At 44.3% G+C, this 25,257-nt stretch overlaps 2 protein-coding genes across 4 annotated transcripts in view; one reads left to right on the plus strand and one right to left on the minus strand.

The window, feature by feature from the left end:
* Window positions 1-12,906: 12,906 nt before the first annotated feature.
* AUNIP (aurora kinase A and ninein interacting protein) lies at window positions 12,907-21,184 on the plus strand. 2 transcript variants are annotated; one of them, XM_060691455.2, is made up of 4 exons: window positions 12,907-13,008; window positions 14,438-14,558; window positions 17,136-17,262; window positions 20,094-21,184. In XM_060691455.2, the coding sequence occupies exons 2-4, from the start codon at window positions 14,439-14,441 to the stop codon at window positions 21,011-21,013; spliced, it is 1,167 nt and encodes a 388-aa protein (XP_060547438.1). In that variant the 5' UTR covers window positions 12,907-13,008; window position 14,438; the 3' UTR covers window positions 21,014-21,184. The 2 variants fall into 2 exon arrangements, with proteins under 2 accessions (XP_060547438.1, XP_087732426.1); XM_087876300.1 differs by having other exon boundaries at window positions 12,976-13,121.
* Window positions 18,995-25,257, minus strand: part of MTFR1L (mitochondrial fission regulator 1 like) — a 28,585-nt gene continuing 22,322 nt past the window's right edge. Inside the window, exons 8-9 of one of the 2 annotated variants that reach the window (XM_034413510.2) lie at window positions 23,787-23,912; window positions 18,995-19,312 (exon numbers count right to left, since the gene is read on the minus strand). In XM_034413510.2, coding sequence (XP_034269401.1) covers window positions 23,807-23,912 — 106 coding nt within the window. In that variant the 3' untranslated portion in view covers window positions 18,995-19,312; window positions 23,787-23,806. Of the gene's footprint in view, window positions 23,913-25,257 lie in introns of both variants that reach the window. The other variant, XM_034413509.3, reaches the window with a different exon arrangement.

The following is a 25,257-nucleotide window of genomic DNA, read 5'->3' on the forward strand; positions in this document are numbered from 1 at the left end:
ACAAGCTTCAAATCATTCCACACGCAAAAGCAAATAACCAAATGCACTACAAAGAGGCAGGCAATGTATGGCTTCCGTTTTTCTTTTAAAAGAATAATAATAATAATAATAATAGCCAGGGAAATAACAAAACATTAAATTCCCAGAAAGGCTAGGGACAATTTCTCCCAACTCTGCGGTTTAACTCGTCCTTTTGACAAGGACGAGTCTGGAACTAGGAAATCTTATTCATGCAAAAATACGTCTATTGCTCACAGAGAAGGAATCTGCCTTCTTCAGTGGTGGCCCTTCGTACTTAGTTTCATCCAAGTGGGAAGTTAGGACTTGCCCTGAATGAGAAAATAATCCGTTTTCCTTGCAAATGATGCAAGGTTGAACATGCAGGAGTTTGCAGCAATTGATACTCAAATTGTGGAGATTTTTGCATTTATTTTTTATGTTATCCTGCCTTTATTACTTTGCAAGTAACTCAAGGCCACAAACATATACAATACTCTTCCCTCCTCCTATTTCCCCCATAAGAATGGAGTGCTCATCTCTAATGATCTAAGTGCCAGAGCCCACTGTAGCAACATTGCCAAAAAGGCATAGTCGTTAACCTAATCTTGCGTAGCTTCTTCTCTTGTAATATTGTACTACTAACTAGAGCATACAAAACTTTTGCTAGACCAATTCTCGAATACACTCATCTGTCTGAAACCCACATTGCATATCGGACATTAATACAATTGAGCGAGTCCAGAGGTATTTCACATTTTTTAGTAAAGAAATTTGGATTTCACCACTGGCCCCCAGGTCTTGGAAATCTAGAGGCACAAAAGGGCTGCCTGCTTTGATGCTTTTTAAAGGTCCTCATGAGCTTTATCAGCAGCCACTGTCTGCCTGGAGCCAGAGGTCATCAGCTTAGGTCCGCTGTCCTTGCCAGCCTCTTCAACTGAGCAGCCCCAGAGATATTTGGTGAAGGACCGAGATCAAGGCTGAAGGGCCCGATGTAATCCAGACTGTTTTCCAGCTTCCCTGGCAAAGCCCCGAGGGAGTGGCCTCTCTTCTAGCTCTTGATCTTGATGACCCACTTAGAATATTTACACACATTTTCTGCTAGATAAGTAGGCACAACTATAAGCTTTGTACTCTGCCGTGAATAAGGTTACGAACCTCCACTTATCTGAGGTCCCCTAATTAACAAAACAGAATGTTCTCATCTGTAGGGCCATTTGGCAAAGTTGCCTGCAAAAATTCTCTTTTCAGTGCTGGCTCTTTCTCTAGTGTCTAGTCAATGATCTCAGGGTTGCAGTGGATGGATTAAAAAGGGATGGGGTTTATTTGGGGGTGTGTGTGGGGAGATCTGGAGCTGCAGACCTCCTTCATTTAGCCTGGCTAGGTGGCTCAGTGGCTAAGACACTGAGCTTGTTGATCAGAAAGGTCGGCAGTTCAGCGGATCAAATCCCTAGTACAGGTCTCCTGCGTGAGCAGGGGGTTGGACTAGATTTATTTATTTATTTTATTAGATTTTTATACCGCCCTTCTCCCACTGGACTCAGATGACCTCCAAGGCCCCTTCCAACTCTGTTACTGTTGTTATTGTTATTAAATGTAGGGTAGGAGAATGTTGCTACCCACATACCAGTGGTGGGTTTCAAAAATTTTTACTACTGGTTTTGTGGGTGTGACTTGGTGGGCATGGCTTGGTGGGCATGGCAGGGGAAGGATACTGTAAAATCTCCATTCCGTCCCCACTCCAGGGGAAGGTTACTGCAAAATCCTCATTTCCTCCCAATCAGCTGGGACTTGGGAGGCAGAGAATAGGTTGGGGGGCGGGGTGGCAGTCAGAATTTTTACTACCGGTTCTCCGAACTACTCAAAACCTCCGCTATCGTTTCTCCAGAACTGGTCAGAACCCGCTGAAACCCACCTCTGCCACATATCCTTCCTGAAGTTCTCTTGTTTTTGACTCCAGCTGGTAGATTTCAGAACAACAATGAAGGAAAGATGCCTCATTGTTATACAACGGAGAAGAACATTTCTGCCTTTTGGCTGCATCAGATAAACAGGAATGAATATCTGACTTCACTCTATGGCCGTCTCCGCTGGAGGAGAACTGCCGTACGGATCTCTTCCCTCTCGTGTCCCTCTTCAGTACCCTGCAAAACCATCTTGTGACTCAGCATGCAAACACTTTTTTTGATTCTGCAATGGCTTTTGACATGCCGGCCACGCCCTAAGATGCTTCCTTTAATGTTTCTAAAGCAGCTTCCAGCAAATGATAAAACGCGTTTTTCGTTGTGCAACTGTAGCTGGTGTTCCTAATAAAAAGAACACGCTTTGTTTTCCTTGCTGAACTTGCTGAACGAAACCCCTGCTTGAGAAGCCGAGGAGGTATTCTCTCGACAGTTTTATTGGACTACAAAAGTCTTCACTCAGCGTTATCTTGCAAACTCACCCACTGCAGTGAGAAAATAATTGGGAGCTCTTACCTGCCTAAATGGGACGCAGTGGCTCAGTGGCTAAGACGCTGAGCTTGTCGATCGAAAGGTCGGCAGGTCAGCGGTTCGAATCCCTAGTGCCGCGTAATGGGGTGAGCTCCCGTTACTTGTCCCAGTTTCTACCAACCTAGCAGTTCAAAAGTACGTAAAAAATGCAAGTAGAAAAATAGGGACCACCTTTGGTGGGAAGGTAACAGCTTTCCATGCGCCTTTGGCGTTTAGTCATGGCAGTCACATGACCACGGAGAAGTCTTCGGACAGCGCTGGCTCTTCGGCTTTGAAATGGAGATGAGCACTGCCCCTTAGAGTCGGGAACGACTAGCACATATGTACAAGAGGAACCTTTACCTTTTACCTGCCTCTACCCAGAAAAATGCTCAGGGCTCCTCTGATAAGTTTGTTTGCTTTACAGTTTTTGATTAGCCTCTGCCACGGTTTTATTTGGCAGTGATTGAAAGATAAATAAAACGATCGTATCCATGGATATACAAACTTCAAGGGAAATTAGTTAAAGAGTTCTCTAAAAATTAATAGATGCCACTAGAACATTTTTATCCTAGATTCTCAGATCACCAGGATGGAGGGCTGTTTAGGCGTTGACTTCAAGACGGGTAAATTGTGTTTAGACCTTAGACCAGGGGTGTCAAACTCAATGCCCAGGGGCTGGATCTGGCCTGCGGGGTGCTTAGATCTGGCCTGCGGTCTTGCCCTGAAAACAGTGAAGAACTGGCCTGCGGTGGTTCTGCCAGCAAAAACAGAGCTTGGTAGGGACACACACAGCCCTCCCGGGCTCCGTTTTCAGCCACGACGGCCTCCTGCAGCCCTCTGCCAGCGAAAACAGAGCCTGGGCCAGCCGCATACAGCCTCCTGGAGCTCTTTTTTTTTTTTTTTTGTTGGCAGAGGCTGCAAGAGGCTGTTGCAGCCAAAAATGGATCCTTGATGAGTGACACTGAGCTGCCCATGCCCCCGGCCATGCCCACCCCTGGCCCCCCAAGGTCAAACACAACCCTGATGAGGCCCTCAATGAAATCAAGTTTGACACCCCTGCCTTAGACTTAGACATGTTTACTCTAATGAAGAGAAGGACTAGGAGGTGACATGATAGCAGCCTTCCAATATTTGAGGGGCTGCCACAAAGAAGAGGGTGTGTGTCAGTGGTGGGTTCCTCCCGGTTCGGCCCGGTTCTCCCGAGGTGGTAGCGGTTATGATATGACGTCACCGAACCGGTTCTGCCCCCCCCTCCCTGTGTTATTCTTACCTTTTATTTGGCCCCACCCCCAATCTATTGCTGCAAAAACAATCAAGTATTCTTAGACTTATAACCTTTCATTTAGCGACCATCTGAAGTTACAATGGCACCGATAAACTGATATACAACTAGTCCTCCTATTTATGACCTTCACAGCATCCTCACGATCACAATTCAGGGACTCGGGAAGGTTGCAAATGGCCATCACACGACCCAGGGATGCTGCAAGCGTGGTAGACACATGCCAGTTGCCAAGCGCCCCAATTTTGATCACACAAGTGTGGGGATGATGCCACAGTCATACGCATGAGGACCAGTCGCTAAACTAAATGGTTGTAAATCAAGGACTACCTGTATTGGTTATATATCTTCTTTTTAAATTAGTTTTTTGTCATGTTTATTGATGTATGTGGCAGAAAATCCCAAATTGCTAATGCAGTCTTATGAATTATTTAAATACATAAAATTTAAAAAATATAAAAAAAATCAGGTCAGACTACATTCTTCCTGAGGGCGGAGGAAGCTTTCCACTAAAATTTGACATCCCTTTGACAGAAGGCCTGGTTTACAAGCTGTTTTAGAAAGCTGCAAGTAGCTCTGAAGTTTCTGTGTAAACATTAGATTCCCCGATGCTGGTTGTCATCATTCACCAAGCTTCCCCTCGTTTCTGAAGTGACTCATTTTCTGGCTGGTTATATTGAGCCATAACCAAATCAAAACAAGCTGGTTTCACAACAACTCTACTAGGGGAAAAAAACCTGACAGTTATACAAATTGCATGGCTGCTTTTTTCAGGGAAGAAAGAAAGAAAGAAAGAAAGAAAGAAAGAAAGAAAGAAAGAAAGAAAGAAAGAAAGAAAGAAAGAAAGAAAGAAAGAAAGAAAGAAAGAAGAAAGAGAAAGGAAGGAAGGAAGGAAGGAAGGAAGGAAGGAAGGAAGGAAGGAAGGAAGGAAGGAAGGAAGGAGAGAGGTTCTGGCTTATTAAAGAGCAACGGGAATTCAAAGAGTTCTGGAGCAGGGGTCTCCAACCTTGGCAACTTTACGACTTGTGGACTTCAACTCCCAGAATTCCGCATGCGCTGGCTGAGGAATTCTGGGAGTTGAAGTCCACAAGTCATAAAGTTGCCAAGGTTTGGAGACCCCTCTTCTGGAGCACATAATAGGATTTAAAAACCGGACATTTTCCAAGGACCAAGATGAGATGTGAACGTTTTCCTTCTACCACACCAGCAGAGCTTTTGAAAATGCCTCCCCGTTAAAATGAAAACAAACAGGAGGGAAGAGGGTTACTTTGGCATCAAGCCACTACAATTAATGGAAGGAGGGAGCAAACTTCCCACAATCTGGATGATTAAAAAAACAAGAGCATTTGTACAGATTTCTCTGGACCTGTTTGGAAAAACTGTGCTCTCCCCAGTAGCTTTGCACTAAAATATATTATTTTGCTGCAATGTCTCGAGACAGAGACCTTATGGATTGTCGTTCTTTAACATACGGTCTGGGTAAAACCAGGGGTGGGCTGTTGGGGGTTCACAGGGGTTTGTGAGAATCTCTAGCAAAGATTCTGGGCACTTCGGAGAACCACCAAATCCCACTCCTGGCTGGCCTGGCCCACCCCTTCCTTCCCCTCCCTGGAGACCCCATGCAGCCTGTTTTGGATACAGGTAAGTGCAGGGCGCGCGTGGAGGCTCCGGGAGGGCGAAAAACAGACCTACTGGAAGTTCAGGAGGGCCTCTGGAGCCTGGGGAGGCCATTTTTGCCCTCCCGGAGGCTCAAGGAAAGCCTCCGGAGCCCGGGGAGGGCAAAAACACCCCCCACACACACACCATGGTACAGGAGGCCGACTAGGCCATGCCCACCATGGCCACACCCACCCAGCAACCGGGCAGAGAACCCCTTGCTAAAATTTTTAAAGCCCACCCCTGCGTAAACCATTCTCCTCCTCATTCAATGCAATTCCATACGTTAAAGTCAGCATTTCGCTCTGTGAGATGAGCCGTCTCTAAATTTGACAGACATAAACAATGTACTTGTACTATTATGAATTTTTCACACAGACTTTTCTCAAGCTTGCTTTTTTTTTTTTTTTGTCGACGGATCACATTTTATTGTCTGGAAAAAAACACCAGTGGAGAACAATAGCTGCATTTGTATTGGTTTGATCGGTTGGAAAATGCAAAATCAGAATCGTTCCTAATCAAATGACAGCCAAATAGTTCTCCTCCCCTTCTTTGTCCTCTTTTCCTGTCTGATCCTCTTCTCACACGTTAGGCTTATTCTGTTAATAAGGGGAAGTGTTTTTTTTTTTTTTTTTTTGTGGTCTCGCATCTTCTTCAGAAATAGGATTGTTCAGGGAGGATACACGACACCATTGTTCAGAAAAGTTTGCGTCACATGCTGGGCCACCGAAGGTTTATTGTGATCTCTTACCTCTGGCATTTTGGGATCATGGGCACATAAATTACTGTGAGCTTCTCCTGTCTTCCACCTGAAAGGGGAGAGCTTGGACAGATCGTTTATTCCCAATAGCTAGTTCACACATATAGGTAGTCCTCGGCTTACGACCACAACTGAGCCCAACATTTACGTTGCTAAGTGAGTAATTAGTTAACTGAGTTTTGCGCCCCCCCCATTTTATGACTTGTCTTGCCACAGCATGGTTAAGTGAATCGTTGCGGTCGTTAAATTAGTAACAGGGTTGTTAAGTGGCTTCCCCATCAGAAGGTCGCAAAAGGGGAGGATCACATGACCTTGGGGACACTGCAACGCAGGGGTGAAATGCTATTGGTTCACTCCGGTTCAGGCAAACTGGTAGTGATAAAAACTACTGGTTCAGGCGAACCGGTAGTAAAAAAGGCTACCGGTTCAGTAGGCTACTGAAACCCGTAGTAAAAAAGGCTACCGGTTCAGTAGGCTACTGAAACCCGTAGTAAAAAAGGCTACCGGTTCAGTAGGCTACTGAAACCCGTAGTAAAAAAGGCTACCTTTTGCGACTTTCTGCCGAGCAAAGGCAATGGGAAAGCCAGATTCATTTAACAACGGTGTTACTAATTTAACAACTGCAGTGATTCACTTAACAAAAGTGGTAAGAAAGAAAATCATAAGATGGGGCACAGCTCACTGAACAAATTTCTCACTTAGCAACATAAATTTAGGTTTCGGTTGTGGTCATAAGTCGAGGACTACCTGTACTTTCTCCCCACTGGAAATAAGATTCTTTTTTGGCCATAATTGAAGTCTGGGAAGCCTATAATACATGTAACTCAATCAGCACAGCAACAACTTTCTTTTTGGGGTCTATTTTGCCCTGCTGCCCCCTTAGCAAAGCTTCTGTCCCTGAGCCACCTCTGTTTATCTTGGCCTGGGAGTGAATACAAGCAGAGGATTCAAAGCCAAATTATCTGCATTAATAAAAGGTCACGGCGTGTCCTCTGTAGCAAACAACTGTATACAGTAGTTAAACTTTAGTGAAATACCAACAGAATTAGATCACTCAGATTCACTCGGCAACTTTGGCGAAGCGAAGAAGAAGAAGAAAACAACAAGGAAAGAAATTTTCTTCCTGAAAAAGTTGTAAGCGGCAAGAAAGTAGAAAATATTCCTGATCTTTGCAAAATTTTACAGCGTACAAAGGAGATCTTGTAAAGATCGATCCTTTGATTCTTTGGAGCTGGCAGGAAAAAAGGAAAAGAAAGATTTAAAGCCAAATTTTAGGTTTGCGGTAAGCATAAATTCTGGGATATCTAAAAATGTTTCCCCCCCCAAATGATCTCTACAGTAATGGTAAGAGTCTTAATTCTTTTGAACTCAAGAAATTATGTAAAGATGATGAAACTCTGCCAGTCGGTAGAATAATCCTCCAAAATAATTCCTTCTGAAAAGGAAAAGAAAGACTTAAGTTTAGAATCATAGGGCCAGAAGGGGCTTTGAAGGTCTTCTAGTCCAACCCCTTGCCTAAGGCAGGAGTTGTTATTCTATCCTGGACAAATCATTTCTTAAAAACTTCCAGCGATGGAGCAACAACTCTGGGAGGTCAGATGTTCCTTTGATTAATTGTTCTCAACTCTGGGTGGGGATGCAGAGAGGAAAAATACAGGAAAAAAAATCCACCAAAGGGTGAGGCAGCAACATTTTAGGTCACTCCGTGCATACCTAATGGACCCATCTTTTTCGGGCTTCCCAGGACACGAATTGACACTCAGAAACAACAAGGCAGGAAAACAAAAACAGGAACCTGAGGTGTCAAAAATATGCAGACATCAGGTGTGGTTGAAAGGAGTCCAAAATGTCAAGATGGTGGCCACACCCAGGCAATTGAAGACCCGCCCTTTCTGCATGCATCTTGCATTCATCTTGACTATGTTCATCTTCTCCTGCACAGACATCTGGCACCCTTCCTGATTGGACCTTCTCACACACACACACACACACACACACACACACACACAGAGAGAGAGAGACAGACAGACAGACACAGACAGGCAGACACACACAGAGAGAGAGAGACAGACACACAGAGAGAGAGAGACAGACAGAGAGAGAGAGAGACAGAGAGAGAGAGAGACAGAGGCAGAGAGAGAGACAGACACAGAGAGAGACAGACACCGAGACAGAGAGAGAGAGACAGAGACAGGCAGAGAGAGAGACAGACACCGAGAGATACAGAGAGATAGAGAGAAACAGAGACAGAGACACATACACAGAGAGAGAGAGAGAGAGAGACAGACACAGAGAGAGAGAGAGACAGACACAGAGAGAGACAGACAGAGAGAGAGAGAGACAGAGAGAGACAGACACCGAGACAGAGACAGAGACAGGCAGAGAGAGAGACAGACACCGAGAGATACAGAGAGATAGAGAGAAACAGAGACAGAGACACATACACACACATACACACACACACACACACAAACACAGAGACAGACACAGAGAAGAGAGACAGAGAGAGAGAGAGAGAGACAGAGAGAGACAGACACCGAGACAGAGAGAGAGAGACAGAGACAGAGAGAGGCAGAGAGAGAGAGACAGACACCGAGAGATACAGAGAGATAGAAACAGAGACAGAGACACATACACACACACACACACACACACACAGAGAGAGAGAGAGAGAGAGAGAGAGAGAATGGAAGAGAGAGAGAGACATCTTTGTTTAAATGTTTATGGAGATTCTCAGTCATCCAAGTCATGGTTGTCCCAAAGGTGCTTTTTTCAAAAGGCAACTGGACTGTCTGATTTTGCTTTGAAGGCATTTCGCTTCTCATCCAAGAAGCTTCCTCAGCTCTTCTTCAGAGAGATAAAGAAGCTTCTTGGATGAGAAGCTAAATGTCTTCAAAGAAAAACCAGAAAGTCCAGTTGCCTCTTGAAAAAAAGCACCCTTGGGACAAACGGTTGTTTAGTTTGTGGGAAGAAAATGCAAAAACACACAGACACACCCCAGAAATTCAACGCATTCTTCCCTTGCATAGAAGAAAGGGAGCAGATGCCTCCTACGCCCACAGCTGGTCAAAGGGTGGGAAGGGAGTCTTGGATGTTCTGCTTTGCTTTGATCTTCCCCTTTTTTCTTACAGAGCAGTGGGCCCCCATGGACTGAACGTGTCCTTCCAGATTCCCTTCAATGGCAGCCAGGCTCCCTGCTCCCCCTTTATCTCTTAAAATCCAAATTTCAATGACCTGTACTGAATCTGATCTACTTCAAAGCCAACTCCAGACTCAGCTTTATTTACCAGAATACTGTCCTTCTGAGCCTTACAAGGTCACAGGGCTACCCTTAGATAGCTCACTATATCTCAGTGTTCCTCAACCTTGGCGACTTGAAGCTGTGTTGGACTTCAACTCCCAGAATTCCCCAGCCACGTGGCTAGGGAATTCTGGGAGTTGAAGTTCAACACAGCTTCAAGTCGCCAAGGTTGAGGAACACTGTTCTATCTGGGTGATGCCCTGGACAGCTTCACTCAGCTTGAAATCTCTGTTCGCTGCCATTGTGTAATCGTCAAAATTATTGCAGTCCTCATATTAGATAGTAGTATTCTTTACAGACCTTGGCTGCAACCCAGCCTTTCCTGGAAATTTGCCCGTCTGCTCAGAAAAAAAAATGGAAGGCACAAGAAGGGGAGGGGGACAGGGGCTGAAGGATGAAAGGAAGACCAATATTCATTCGGGGTCGGGTTTTTTTTTTTTGCATAAATCTTAGGGATGATAAAGAAAAGTAAGTCCTGTTTATTTCATCCACCCCCAAGCAAAGATAGATAGATAGATAGATAGATAGATAAATAGATAGATAGATAGATAGATAGATAGATAGATAGATAGATCGGTAGGTAGGTAGGTAGGTAGAAGAGATAGATAGATAGATAGATAGATAGATAGATAGATAGATAGATAGATAGATAGATAGATAGATAGATAGACAGACAGACAGACAGACAGACAGACAGACAGGTCGGTAGGTAGAAGAGATAGGTAGGTAGGTAGGTAGGTAGGTAGAAGAGATAGATAGGTCGGTAGGTAGAAGAGATAGATAGATAGATAGATAGGTAGGTAGAAGAGATAGATAGGTAGGTAGGTAGGTAGAAGAGATAGATAGATAGATAGATAGATAGATAGATAGATAGATAGATAGGTAGGTAGGTAGGTAGGTAGGTAGAAGAGATAGGTAGGTAGGTAGGTAGAAGAGATACATAGATAGGTAGGTAGGTAGGTAGGTTGGTAGGTAGAAGAGATAGATAGATAGGTAGGTAGGTAGAAGAGATAGATAGGTAGGTAGGTAGGTAGAAGAGATAGATAGATAGATAGATAGATAGATAGATAGATAGATAGATAGATAGATAGATAGATAGGTAGGTAGGTAGGTAGAAGAGATAGATAGGTAGGTAGGTAGGTAGGTAGGTAGGTAGAAGAGATAGATAGGTCGGTAGGTAGAAGAGATAGATAGATAGATAGGTAGGTCGGTAGGTAGAAGAGATAGATAGATAGATAGGTAGGTAGGTAGGTAGGTAGGTGGGTAGAAGAGATAGATAGATAGATAGATAGGTAGGTAGGTCGGTAGGTAGAAGAGATAGATAGATAGATAGATAGATAGATAGGTAGATAGGTAGGTAGGTAGAAGAGATAGATAGGTAGGTAGGTAGAAGAGATAGATAGATAGATAGATAGATAGATAGATAGATAGATAGGTAGAAGAGATAGATAGGTAGGTAGGTAGGTAGAAGAGATAGATAGATAGGTTGGTAGGTAGAAGAGATAGATAGATAGATAGATAGATAGGTAGGTAGGTAGGTAGGTAGGTAGGTAGAAGAAATAGATAGGTCGGTAGGTAGAAGAGATAGGTAGGTAGGTAGAAGAGATAGATAGATGATAGATAGGTAGGTAGGTAGGTAAGTAGGTAGATAGATCGGTAGATAGGAAAAAGAGATAGATAGAATTCTTTATTGGCCAAGTGTGATTGGACGCACAAGGAATTTGTCTTGGTGCATACCAGAGGTGGGTTTCAGCAGGTTTTGACCAGTTCTGAAGAACCAGTAGCAGAAATTTTGAGTAGTTCGGAAAACCAGCAATACCACCTCTGACTGGCCCCGCCCCCATCTATTCTCTGCCTCTCTTGGCATCCTCTTAGAGAGTCACTGAGGCCACTTGGAGTAAAAGGAGGCCAATGACCAGCTGTCTGCAAGGAATATTAATCCTTCCATTCCCCACTATCCTATCAGAGCTGAAGAAGCTTCTTGGGATGAGAAGCGAAACGTCTTCAGAAGAAAAAAAAACAAGGAAGTCCAGTTGCCTCCTGAAAAAAGCTCCTTTGGGACAACAACCCTAACCTGGATGACTGAGAATCTCTTCAGACATTTCCTCGAATCTGAACCGCAGCTCAAAACACCCTGTCGTCAGAACTAGGTCCTGAGTTACCCTCTTGGACAGCCGCTACACCTGCAGCTCAGCATCTCGTGTGAACCCAGCCACCCCGTGTGAAGAACAGGGACTGGGGGAGCCAACCAGTGGGGAAATCCAATTTTTTTTACTACCGGTTCTGTGGGCGCGGCTTGGAGGGCATGGCTTAGTGGGTGTGGCAGGGGAAGGATACTGCAAATTCTCCATTCCCTCCCCACTCCAAGGGAAGGATATTGCAAAATCCCCATTCCCTCCCTACTCCAGAGGGAAAGATATTGCAAAATCCCCATTCCCTCCCCACTCCTGGGGGAAGGATATTGCAAAATCCCCATTCCCTCCCCACTCCTGGGGAAAGGATACTGCAAAATCCCCATTCCCTCCCCACTCCTGGGGAAAGGATACTGCAAAATCCCCATTCCCTCCCCACTCCTGGGGGAAGGATATTGCAAAATCCCCATTCCCTCCCTACTCCAGAGGGAAAGATATTGCAAAATCCCCATTCCCTCCCCACTCCTGGGGGAAGGATATTGCAAAATCCCCATTCCCTCCCCACTCCTGGGGAAAGGATACTGCAAAATCCCCATTCCCTCCCACTCCTGGGGAAAGGATACTGCAAAATCCCCATTCCCTCCCCACTCCTGGGGGAAGGATATTGCAAAATCCCCATTCCTGGGGGAAGAATATTGCAAAATCCCCATTCCCTCCCCACTCCAGAGGGAAGGATACTGCAAAATCCCCATTCCCTCCCCACTCCTGGGGAAAGGATACTGCAAAATCCCCATTCCCTCCCCACTCCTGGGGAAAGGATATTGCAAAATCCCCATTCCCTCCCCACTCCTGGGGAAAGGATATTGCAAAATCCCCATTCCCTCCCCACTCGGGGGCCAGCCAGCGGTGGTATTTGCCGGTTCTCCGAACATTCCCAGACTGACGACCCGCCGTACACGTGTAAATGCTTTCGGGGATGATTTGGTCTGATTTCATGCAGGGCGGACGGCTCTGCGGGATTGTTGTTGTTTTGCATCGGACGCCGCGACAGCTGCAACGGAGCTGCAAGGCAGCCAGGTGCCAAACCTCCGGTCTCCTGCGCAGGATCCATCCGTTGCTGACACACAACAACAGCGCAACTGCCCCTTTTGCAAGCTTTGGAAGCTGCGCAGGCGCAAGCGGGAACTGGTTCTTTCTCCAGGCCGGGCTCCGCCCCCCAAAAGGCACGACGGGGAGGGGGGCGTGGTGAACTGGCGCTTGCTTCTGCCATTGGGCGGTTCCTAACCGGGGTGGGCGGGGCCAGAGTGGCGGGAAATACGAAACTGGAGTCCGGAAGCCTCTTGGAAGAGTTCCTGCAGCTGGAGAGCCGGAGCCTGTTCCACCCTGCCTGGAGGAAGAGGAGGCTGGTAAGAGGCAGCTAAGCCCGCAAGCCCTTCGTTTCATGCAGAGCACTACTACCTTAATAAGGGTTGTAAGGGACTACTCCTAGGAGTAGGCGTGGAGGTGCACTTCGGACCAGGTGGGGCTGAGAACGCGACGGCGGGTTCCCGATCCAACCCCGTAGGTCCCTTTGGAAGGGGAGGCGCGTTCATAGCACATTAGGAGGGAAATTCCTGGGAGCAGTAGCAGTGAGTTGGAAGGGACCTTGGAGGTCATCTAGTCCAACCCCCTGCTCACGCAGGAGACCTGGACTAGGGATTCGAACCGCCGAACTGCCGACCTTTCTGATCGACAACCTCTCAGTGTCTTAAGCCCCTGAGCCACCTAGTACCTAGTAGTTTGGGACTTGTGTTGTGGAGACTCCTCGTAAAACCGGGATGCAGCCTGCCTCTCCTTTCCTGATGTGGGGTATATGTACACTGCTCAAAAAAATAAAGGGAACACAAGCAGAAGACATGCGAGATCTGAATGAATGAAACAGCCTTATTAAATACTTTGTTCGTTACATACAGTAGTTTATACACTGCTCAAACAACTAAAGGGAACACAAAACTACTGTATGTAACGAACAAAGTATTTAATAAGGCTGTTTCATTCATTCAGATCTCGCATGTCTTCTGCTTGTGTTCCCTTTATTTTTTTGAGCAGTATATAATAAACAGGTGCGAGCAGGCTTGCTTTGGGCAAAGTCAGTCCAAAGCTGAGCAGTGTTGGGCCTGGTTGATGTTTGGGTGGGAGACCACCAGGAGATTCCGGGGCTGTGGAATATTTATGGGAGTTGAAAAATGAGGAAGGTAGAACATGCTATATTGCTGCCAGGAAAACTATTGTCAGTATTGTTGTTTGGAATGGAGCTGAGCATAAGGGAGGTTTTAGTTGTTTGAATGCCTGGAGTTTCTTTCCATGAGCCTTTCTATCCTATTTTAAGAAGAATTAAGAATTACAATTTTACAATCACAGTATGGCTGGTTGGGAAATTCTGGGAATTGAAGTCCACACACCTTAAAGTTGTCAAGGTTGAGCAAACCTTTAGTTTTATGATATTTAATTTTGTGTGTGTGTGCAAATCCAGTCAGTCTCGATTACTTTATGGTTGGGTTTACAGTATGTGCAAGGGAGTGAGTTAATTTGTTGGCAAAGTGATTTGGTAACAAAGTTGTGCAAAGGTAACCTTAACTTGGAGTCTCACTCAAAGCCTACGAGGAAGTTGCAATTACAAATTGGTTAGTATTCTTGGTTAGTACATTTCAGCATTACAAATGTCAGTCAGTTGGGGTTCTTCGATTTTGCACTCTGGTTTTTGTTTCACAAACATCCTTCCAAGCTTCGATACTTTTAAGGATGCATTTTGAGGAGTTCCCTGATTTGCATCTTCTCTTTGTTTTCATGCTGAAGGATGTTTCATGTAATCCGAAGGCAGAAAATGAAGGGGAAAGGCAGAAGCGCTGTCGGAAAGCAGCAGGACTCTTGTGACGTCTGGCTGGATCCTTCAGCACTCAAAAGACGCAAAGTGATGGTAATTTATTGATATTCCACCTTTATTATTTTTTTATAAATAATTCCAGGTGGTGAATATATACAATACTTCTCCCTCTTCCTGTTTTTTATTTATTTATTTATTTATATGCCGCCCTTCTCCGGAGACTCAGGGCGGCTTACAATGCATTAAGCAATAGCCTTCATACGTTTGTATATTTTATACAAAGTCAGCTTATTGCCCCCACGAAACCGGGTCGTCATTTTATCTACCTTAGAAAGGATGGAAGGCTGAGTCAACCTTGAGCCTGGTGAGAATTGAACTCGCAGTAATTGCAGACAACTGGAAGCTAAATACTACCTTTAACAGTAGCATTAGTCTGCTGCGCCACTCAGGCTCCTACAATTTTCCCTACAATAACTCTGTGAGGTGTGTTGGACTGAGGCCAAAGGCAACAAGCCTGCTTTCATTTCTAAGGCAGGAGTAGAAGGTTCTTGATTTTTTGATGATTGGCTCCAAATCACCCAGCTGGCTTTTATGCCTAAGGAGGAACTAGAACTCACAGCCTCCTGGTTTTTAGCCTGGTGTTTTAACTACCAAACTAGGCCAAACTGGCTCTAATGTACTAAGATAGTTTATTTCATGCATTGTTAAAGCTGAACAGCAAAAAGAACACACATTATTTCATTGTGCAGGTAATCTGAAATTTATCATCCTTCCAGGCTTTCAGATAGTGGAGCCCTTTGTGGCCTGGTTCCTACAGCAAGCTAAGCCATCATGGCTTGCTTATTTTGGGGTTAAATGTATTGGATGAACTTTCCTGATTGGGGTTTGCATATTGTGATTTATATTTACCATACATTGAATAGGAAACCAGACCATTGTGATTTTGTCAATGATGGTTATTTAAGCTAATCATGATTTAGGACGTAAGAGCTTAGCCAGTATCAACTCAGGAATACTGTATCGAACAGGAAGTCTGAGGAGATGAACAGGTTGGCAAACACCTAGGAAGTCCATAAGCAGCTCTAGAGCAGACATATTATTAATCTTACCTTAGTTTGATTTTGCAGAGAATGACCTTTTAGAATCTCTGGAAAAATATCTTAAAGTCACATATAACAATAATATTAAGTACCAGTATTATGATGCCATACAGGTAGTCCCTTGATTTGAGATTGGTTGCTTAGCAACCATTTGAAATTATGATGGACCTACCTGGGGGATACTTATGACCCACATTTGAAGTTATGATGGTTGGGGGGAGGGAGAGAGGGAGGGGGCTGTGGTCACATGACTGCACTTCAAATGTTCATTGGCCAGGCTGCACTTATGGCTCTTGGCAGCATTCCATGGTCATGTGACTACATATTATCGCAGTTTTGCTGAAATCTGGCAATTCTTTTCAGCAAAACCATGCTTATAGCAAACCACTGGTTTCCTTAACAACCGTGGTGATTTGTTTAACAAATGCTGCAAAACAAGGGGGTAAAATTAGATCAGTCACGTGACTGACTTGGTTTACGACCGTCATGACCACCACCGTGGTAGGCAGGCTCCATGACGATCGTAACCCGAGGATTACCTGCAGTTGAAAAAACATCAGGTTATTTTAATTACTGGTCACACATTGCAAAACCATGGTGGGAGGAAGGTTCCTTTGGTTTAACATGCTGTGCAAACCCAAGTTAGTCATAGTGTGATGGCATTTTTCAAAAAGAAGCTATGATTGCCAGGAAGGTTTTCTGTCAATAGAGGAAATCACACTATGACGGGTGTCAAACTAGATGTGGCATGTGCAGGCCACGCCCACCCCGGCTCAATGAAGGGTATGTCACGTCACACGGCATTGCGATATGTCATGTGACATGGCAAGTTTGACACCCGTGCGCTATGATTATTTGTTGCAGTTTCTGCTTGCAGATACTGTTCAAATTGGTTTTATATCATTATTCATTTAAAGTAGTGGCCAAAATTGTTGAAACCTTTTGGGAAAAGTGTATTTATTAAAACTAGCTAATAACACCACTTTTTTTGGAGTAGTACCATAAAATTATATATCAGTGGAAATATAAGGATATAATGCAATAACTTTTATGATTTGCTATTAGAATAGCAGTTACAGGATAAAGAAGAAAAGTGAAACACGTTTAAAAAACAAGATATACAAAAATTATCACCATGTCAGTTAATACTTAGTTGGGTAACCTTTAGCATGAATTATGGCCTTACGAGGTCTTCCCATGGAGTGAACCAAGTCTTTTAGTTCTGCAGTTGTTATAATGTGAAACCAAGATTGAATAATTGTTTCTATTAACTGGGTTTTATTGCTGGGTCGCTTCTGACTAACCAGTTTCTTGAGTCGGCTCCATAGATTTTCAATTGGGTTAAAGTCTGGGCTATTCCCAGGCCATTCCAGCAGTGGAATAGGATTATCTTGAAACTCCAAAAAAGAAATAGTGTTATTAGCCATCAAACCTCAAAAATACACTTTTCCCAAAAGGTTTCCATAATTTTGGCCACTACTGTAGGGTTTGGGATTAACTAGTGTATGCAATATGCTAATAGTAATGCATGAGGACAGTTGCTCTTAATTCTGTGTTTTGTTCCATCTAGAATGTTGCCACTAAGTCAGCCTTAACTCTCCTGGGCCAGGACTCCCGTCCTGCTGCAATAATTGGACCGCCTCATCCATGCACTAAACAAACCACCATTTCTACTTTCTTCACTGCTCAGAAAGCAGGTACAGTCTGATTCCCCCCCCCCCCCCCAAAGTGGGAACAATTGTAAGCTATTCATGACACGGGAAGAGAATTGTCTTCACAGAAATAATAACCAATTTGATTCGTTATGCACACTGCACTGTAACATCTACAGACCAAATGGCTCCAGTCCTTTTCTAAGCCACAATAGACAAATCAAGCGTACCATGTTGTGTAAGTGCAGCGTGTAGGTTTGTAACTATGTTGGGTAAAATGAGGGATCTCAAAACACAAGATTTCTCCCTCTGTAATCCGCCAGTAAAGAAATCCACCATGTGCTTTATTTTGTTGCTGGGGGAAGAGACGAGACCTTACACGTATGAAATTGTTCAGAGTTAGGCTTTGAAAGAATGAGTCAAAAATACTTTAGGCTTAACTGAAATAAATATTTCTCATCCAAGTTTATGCTTGTGTATGAATGTAATGAAGGCTACACACCAATCATCCCAAAGGGAACTGGAGAACATGGCCATCCTCTCTCTGCAGTGTTGAGTTACAGGGTGTGCTAAGCCATCATCTAGTCTGTCAAATTCTGGCATAAGGCCACTAAGGAACAGTGGCTTAGCACAATGTAAACTCTCCGTTATAATTTGTACTAAATCGGATTTAGTACATGCTATCTAAGCTGGTAGAAATTCCATTTCTTTACATGCTGCTCCAACAATGTCACAAATGCAGCAGGCAACTTCTGGATTCCTGCTAAAATGAGGCAGAAATGGGAGTGATAGGTCTCTGGGAAATGTAGTACTCCCACCCACCCAGGTTTAATCTCCCCATTAATGCCGGGGTGGGTGGGTGGGGGTGGCGGCTTATTCTTTGGGGCCTCTCCCTTGACAGAAGCTGAATGGGACCACCTGCCCTAGCCAACTCTACAGTCATCTCGACACGGACAATTTAACAATTCAATTATTTAAAATAAATACTTTAATTTCTTTTTGGTCATTCACCTTTCATTCTGTCCTTTCTTTAATGATCCTATTCAATTTCTTTTGATATTAATGTAACTCTTGTCCCGTGGCGAGTTGGCTGCAGGAAGTTGGCGAACTGTCATCAACCCTGCCAGAAATGCCTCTGCAGTACCTTAATTTAGGAGAGTTGCCAGTTGTGGAGGATGAACTGGTTCTTGGTCTGTTATCCAAATAGCAGGTAGACGGGGATGCAGGCTGTAGCTTTGCTGACACTCGGAAGCTATTGGCCACATTTCCAGTGGGATGTGGAAATGTTTTGGAGTTTAAAGGTGGCAATTGAAAGGGTTTGCCTGCCACCAGAGTCTTTGTCCTGGCAGGAAATTATATTCTCATCATTAACTCCTGAAAATTTCAACCATTATCCATTTACTATCATGTAATGGTTTCCTGTGGCCCTAAACAAAGTCAGAAGCTATATTTCAGCCACTCACTCAAACACCACCTCCACTCCTCCATCTCCCCGTTATTAGAGAAATGCTGCGGTCTGCTTTTGAAAAGTGGAGAGAGGCTTATGAACTTTCTTGGATAATAACCATTGTGAAAATGGAAGCTCTTCAACTACCACCTCAGGATTGCAAAAAGCCCCACCACTAGATGGCAGCAAAAAGATAAACAAATGTAAACTTTTTAGTGCCATCTAGTGGTCAGCTTGTTCATCCGATATTTTAGCAGCTACAGTCATTGCACCTTTTCAAGGCTAGATAGCAAGTAAGTAGTAAGTTCAAATAACACGCACATGCCGAGCTCTATATAATAGGATTTATTATTTGCTATTCCATCGCACTCTTCACTGCAAAGACATACAAAACATACAATGTCATCCAAAAAACTTTTGCCTCTCCGCTGCGTTAATACTACTAAAAGGTATGGAGGATTGTGTAACGACTCCTGTTCCACTACTTATTCTTCACAACTTCAAAAACTGGGGAAAAGGTAATTGAGGAAAGCAGCAACATTTGAAGGTATTTTGTTTTCCCGAAGTCTTTTCTTTAGATAACAGTTCTTGGTTGGTTGGTTGCTTCTTTCAATTCCACAGAAGAGCAAGAGAGGGAATAATTGAGGCCTAGTAAGAAAGACATGTTGTTTTTTTTTTAATTTGATTTATATGCCGCCCTTCTCCGGAGACTCAGGGCGGCTTACAATGCGCTAAGCAATAGCCTTCATCCTTTTGTATATTTATACAAAGTCAACTTATTGCCCCCACAAACTGGGTCCTCAATTTACCTACCTTAGAAAGGATGGAAGGCTGAGTCAACCTTGAGCCTTGGAGAGATTCGAACCAGCAGTAATTGCAGGCAGCTGTGTTAATAACAGGGTGCTTAGACCACTGTGCTATCAAGGCTCTTCATGTTGATCATTCAGGCGTAGCACTAGTTACAACAAGAGCCTGGTCGGTATTTGTATTATTTGTTTCGCTGGTTAGCCAGTCAGGTTTTTTTTGCAACAACAAACGCATCCCCCAATCTTTTTCTTTTAAACACAGAGGCTAAGGCACACTTTTTTCCTGAATTAAACGATCTTCCCTCCTAGACAAGTTTTGGTTCTGCCTAAGTCCCTGTCCTGGCAAAGCTTCTGAGGACTATAGTAAATCAAACGGGGAGACAGGGTCTCCTCCATCTGTCTTGCAAGGAGAACATCCGGTCTCTTAGAGTCAGGTAGACTCTTGAGAGACGGAGCATAGGATCCAGAATAGGATTTTGGATTGATAGCATTCCCCCCCCCCCCCCTCATGTATCTGGCTCTTGAAGTAAGAGAGGTGCACCTGCTATTTCCCTAGACTGCTAGGCTATATAAAGGCTGTGTATTTGACCTCTGGCTGATTCGGATTCCATTGTTTTTGGCAGGGGAAAAACCCACAGATCCAAACCAGCAGTTCATGACCTCCGCATCAAACAACGTTGTCAATCTAAAAGACTCTGAATTGCTTAGAGGGAAGAGGACCAGGGCCTGGGCTTCTGTCCTTCAACCATCAAGCCTGCCAGACTGCCAAAGACAACCTGCCAAGGCAACGAAGGTCTTGGGTCCTTTCCTTTGCAATACTCTCCCCGCTCGGGCCCAGAGCCACACCGGCACCCCCCCTGTTGCTCAGGAGGAAGACCCCGTAACAGAAGGGGGGGAGGCTTTTCTAACTACAGATCTCATTCGGCATCTGGAAGAAAAGGGGGGGCTTCAGCAGCAGGTGGCTCCGGTGTCCCCTCTGAAAGAGAAAAACGATGGCTGGCGAAGAGAAGAGAGCCCCGCTTTGTTTTCTCAGAGAAGCCCGAGTTTTAAAATAATTCCGAACCAAAGAGCGGATGCAGGGAAACGGCGCGGACTCCCTTCCTCTTGGGTGGGCGCAACTTTTGTGGACGACTCGGACTCTGAAAATATGGATCCTGAACTGGAAGAAAACCTATCAGAAGCAGCACATTTGGATTTCAACCGAACTGGATTCTGTTATGAATCTAGCTATGAGAACAGCTCCCTAGCTCCAACTCAGCGGCTCTTCACACAGGACTCCGAGGGCTGCAGAGTAATTTTGCACTGCTTTGGAGGAGAAGGAAGCAAGCCGTCCTTGCCAAAGGAGCTCTGGTGGAGCAAAAGGACCCCCGTAAGAAGCGCCTTCAATAATAAGAGCTGCTTTAGGGATGGTTGGGCTGGAGACAGAAGCCCCCCTGGGTCTCTGGGCAGGCGCCTTTCTCCTCTGACAGAACGTAGTGAAAAGTCATGTTACGACTTGCTATTCACAGAGGATTCGGAAGGCAATAAAGTCATTAAACACTAAAATCATAATTGCTCTGTGAGATAACCGGGCTCGGGTGCCTCCTTACAAAACAAACTTGGCTTAAAGGGGCCCTTTGTATTTTGCCTGTGGCTGTGTGTCGCATACCTAACCTGTTTTGTTCAACATGCTTTCTTCGGCGTGTGAGCTAATAAAAGAAACCGAGGAATGCAATCTGAATCCTGGTGTTCTAGAAAGACGGTCAGGCTGCTCTAGAATTGTTCCACAAGATGAGATTCGACTAGCTTTTGTTCAGGTAGCTTAAAGGTCGGCTAAGATGGGTTCAAGCTAGACCCATCAGCCACAGCACCACTTAAAAGTGGGTATTGCTGACCAGTCCTTGCTGCTTCAAAATGGAGGGCGAGTGGTGGTGTCTTTTGTTTTTTTTTAAAAAAATAGCAGATCTGCCAAGCTGCATAGCTAGTGAACCTGACCCCAATGCAGCTTCAGCAAGATCCAGCCTGCCAACATAGGTTTACTTCTCTCGTGTCCCTTTAGGCTATCTTTAAGACTAGAACACCAGTTTCAGTGGTGGGTGCCCCCGGTTCGGACCGGTTCTATAGAACCGGTAGTAAAACCGATGGGAGGCTCCGCCCACTGACCCTGACATCATCTGAAGTGATCTGCGCAAGCAAGGCCCGTGCACAAGCGAAGCGAACACGCGCGATCCCATTGCAAACCGGTAGTAAAGGTAAGTAGAACCCACCCCTGACCAGTTTGTATATTTACAAAGAACCCCAATCAATGAGTATGAACAGGACTCGCAGTTGGTTCTGCCGCAATGAGAACCTGATGCTCTTCAGAGGCTTTGGATTTAAATGCCAATCAGCCTGAACCTCAGGCTAATGGCAAGTGCTTTTGGGAATTGTAGCCCAAACTGACTGGAAAGCATCAGGTTGTCTACATCTGGCTTTACAGTATCTTTAAATAACCCAATAGAATATTCATATTAACAGTGACAAAAAAAGGGGTAAAAAGTGGAAACTTACTTGTGCGCCATGGGAAAAGAGTGTTATAAATTCCCTGAGGGTTGAAGTTAGTGATTTAAACCATCGTGGTTCCCCTAGATAACAGTGGCAGCATCACAAACTATCATGCTACAATCGCTGCTGACAAAAGGACCAGCCAGTGCTCAAAAGGCTGTTAAAATATACTGCAAAAACTTTTCCACACTTTTGCCCTTCTACAAATTGCCAGGAGGTTCTGAAAAGTTATTAGTTGGTCATATTTTTAAACATGCAGACAAGCCCTAGAAAAAAAAACCTTCCAATGGCTTTAAAAATGCCATGGCCTGATGCTACACCAAGGAGCCCAAGGAGTTATTTTGCAAATTCTTGGGGGGGGGGGCACTGAGGAGCTGCTTTGAGGGTTCTTGGGTCACAGATGCTTCGCTAGAGATGTTTGTAGATGCACATGAAGATAAACTGCAAACATCGTTAAAGCAGCTGTCCCAAAACCCTATGAGGGGGAAAAAAGTGCTCTGCATGGACCAAAACTTTGCAAAGCTGGTCTTCATAGTAGGGTTTTATTCTCCAATGCCAGCACAAACAGACCAAGCCATTCTTGGATTGCGCCAGCCATCCCCACCAGTGCTAAAGTATCTTATCAAATTCACGGGTTATTTTGCAGCAGGGTGGATAAAAATCAATGATTTTTTTTAAAAAAATCAAAAAAATCAGATTTTTTAAATTTAAATCGGATTTTTTTTATTTTTATCGAATTTATTTTAATAAAAAACTTGGGGTAAAAATCTATCGTAAGATAGTTTTCTATTTAAGATATATAAATAATTTAGTTTATTCAGCATGAGGCTGTATATTCTGCAACACTGGGACTATCGGTGAGTCAACAGTGGGTCAAAGGAGTAGCAGAGATGACAGTTGCTCTTTAAAAATTATGATTTAAATCAAGCCTTTTTACTAGTGATTTAAATCATGATTTAAATTGTGATTTAAATCAACTCGATTTAAATCAAATCCACCCTGTTTTGCAGCCCTCCCACTAGAAACTTGACCGTGTGCTATTCTTCCATTTGTGTGATAATTTAACCTGCTGGCCCCTGAGCTTAAAGCAAAGAGTAGAGGCACTGCAGGTTGTTTGTTTTCTGTCTCAACAAATGAAAAAGAGGAATTTTAGCTTTACAGAGCTGAGTTACAAGACTGGGTAGCAGCCTGAATTCAAAGGGGTAAAGATACTTTGGAGTACACACAGGTGTGTGCTTCTCACATGTGCCAGCAACTCCGTAGGTGGACTCCAAGTCTACTTTCAAATCTGTAGTGCTGCACAGCTTTAGTGTATCTCATCAACAACCAGATTTTAAATTCAATGCTTAGATTAGACAGTTGATTCCCTCTTTAGTCAACTATACATCAGTTGTTTTGAATGCTGGTTGTGGAGAGAGGCTGCAGAAAATAGGAACTTTTCAGAAATCTACCTTTACAAAACAAAATTGTGGGACTCAACAGTTTAAGCATTCACAGGCTTCAGATCTGCAGCAAGAATATAACATGAATTCCTTTTTTAAATGAAAAGCATCACTGTCTGGCAATTCCAACTTTAAAAGACTCTGTATTGACTGCGTCAATGTGGAAAAGTTTTACCTTTTAAAAAAAAGTTCTATCGTTTGGCTGTGTGGAAAAAACCAGCAAAATGTCAGTTTCTCTCACTTAGTGTGTTCCTTTTGCACAAAAGCACACAGGAAGCCTAACCCCTAAAGGATATTTAATGTTCAAGGAAGGCAGCCACTGTAGAGAAAAATCTTAAGAAGCATACTAACATAAGAAATGAACGTAACTGTCAGTTCTTTTTCATATTTACATCTTCATCTTTCAAAGCAAATTTCCTTCTTAAAACTTCTGCTATAAGAATTGCAGGATCCTCTTCTTTCAGTAAACTTCTGTTCCTAAAAGGAAGATACCAGATGAAGGATATTACGTAAGAGTATGGGAAGATTTTCATAAGCTGCAACTGTTCCTGAATTATTTACCAATGCTCTAAAATATTTACCAACATTCTAAAATAAGCTGGCAGCCCTTTTCATCAATTTTATTACCCAAGTGGTTTATTTTTTTTCCAAGATCATAGCTAAGATGATATGATCTACAAACATTTTATTATAAAGGGCTTAGATCAGTGTTGTCAGTCTTGGCAATTTTAAGACCTGCGGACTTCAAATCCCAGAATTCCCCATGGCTGCTTGGGGAATTCTGGAAGTCCACAGGTCTTAAAGTTGCCAAGGCTGACATCACTGGCTTAGATTTTTTTATTTCCTTTGGCTTGTTCTCATTAGCTTTCCCTTCTTGACTTCCTTGCCTGCAACAGTCTTTCTTTCATTGCCTAGCAGAGACTTCTCTTCTTCCCATATCATCCCAGGTGAAGCCCTGCCTCTTTTGCTCCCAACAATCAGGCCCACCATGGAGTGGAACTTGAGAGTGGGAAGGGGCTCCTGGGGAGTGGTGGTGCTCAGAGCAAGACATCTTAGGGTGCTAATGGTGTAGACTGGTTAGCCAAGTCTTTCCAATATAGCAATAGTACTTATATACCATTTCACAGTGCTTTTATAGCCCTCTCACCAACCTTTCGGACCTCAGGGACCACTAAGTTCGTAATTTTAAATCCCGTGGACCACTAACATGATCTGTCTAATGACCAGCTGGGTGGGTGTGGCAAGGTGGTCATGTCACTGGGTGGGCGCAGCCAACTCACATCCCCAACAAGAAGCAGTTGTTGGAGCCAAGCAGCCACCACGAGAAAGAGTTGGCAAAACAGCTCAGTTCAAATTGGATCTGACCGAGAAGGAGGCTCAGCAGAAGCACCTCACTGAGGACTACGAGCATAGGCTTTCCAAGTAGAGGGAAGACCTGCCAGGTACCGGCGCCTGGAGGTTCAGTGGGCTGAGATGGTCAGCCAGTTCCAGGCCATGATACAGTCCCACTGGAACAAGGCCCTCCGGCTCTTTGCCACCAGCGGCACTTCCCTCCAGCCTTTGCCCAAAGCCCTGCACCAGGAGGCTGAAGCAGACCCCAAGTTGGAATTTCTGCCCCCCTCCGACTCTCACAAAAAGACCCCGACGAAGGAGGCTCTCTGCAACAACACAAATGTTCATTGCATGTATCCGGCCCAGAATACATGCAATGAGGACCCCTGATTTAGTGCAATATTAAAAATGCAAATAATTTTTCTGCAGACCACCAAAGTTTTCTCGCGGCCACCAGTGGTTCACGGACCACCAGTTGGTGACCACTGCT

The sequence above is a fragment of the Pantherophis guttatus genome, chromosome 10 (assembly GCF_059756535.1).
Source record: "Pantherophis guttatus breed Tessera chromosome 10, ASM5975653v1, whole genome shotgun sequence".
In the NCBI taxonomy this organism is placed as follows: domain Eukaryota; kingdom Metazoa; phylum Chordata; class Lepidosauria; order Squamata; family Colubridae; genus Pantherophis; species Pantherophis guttatus.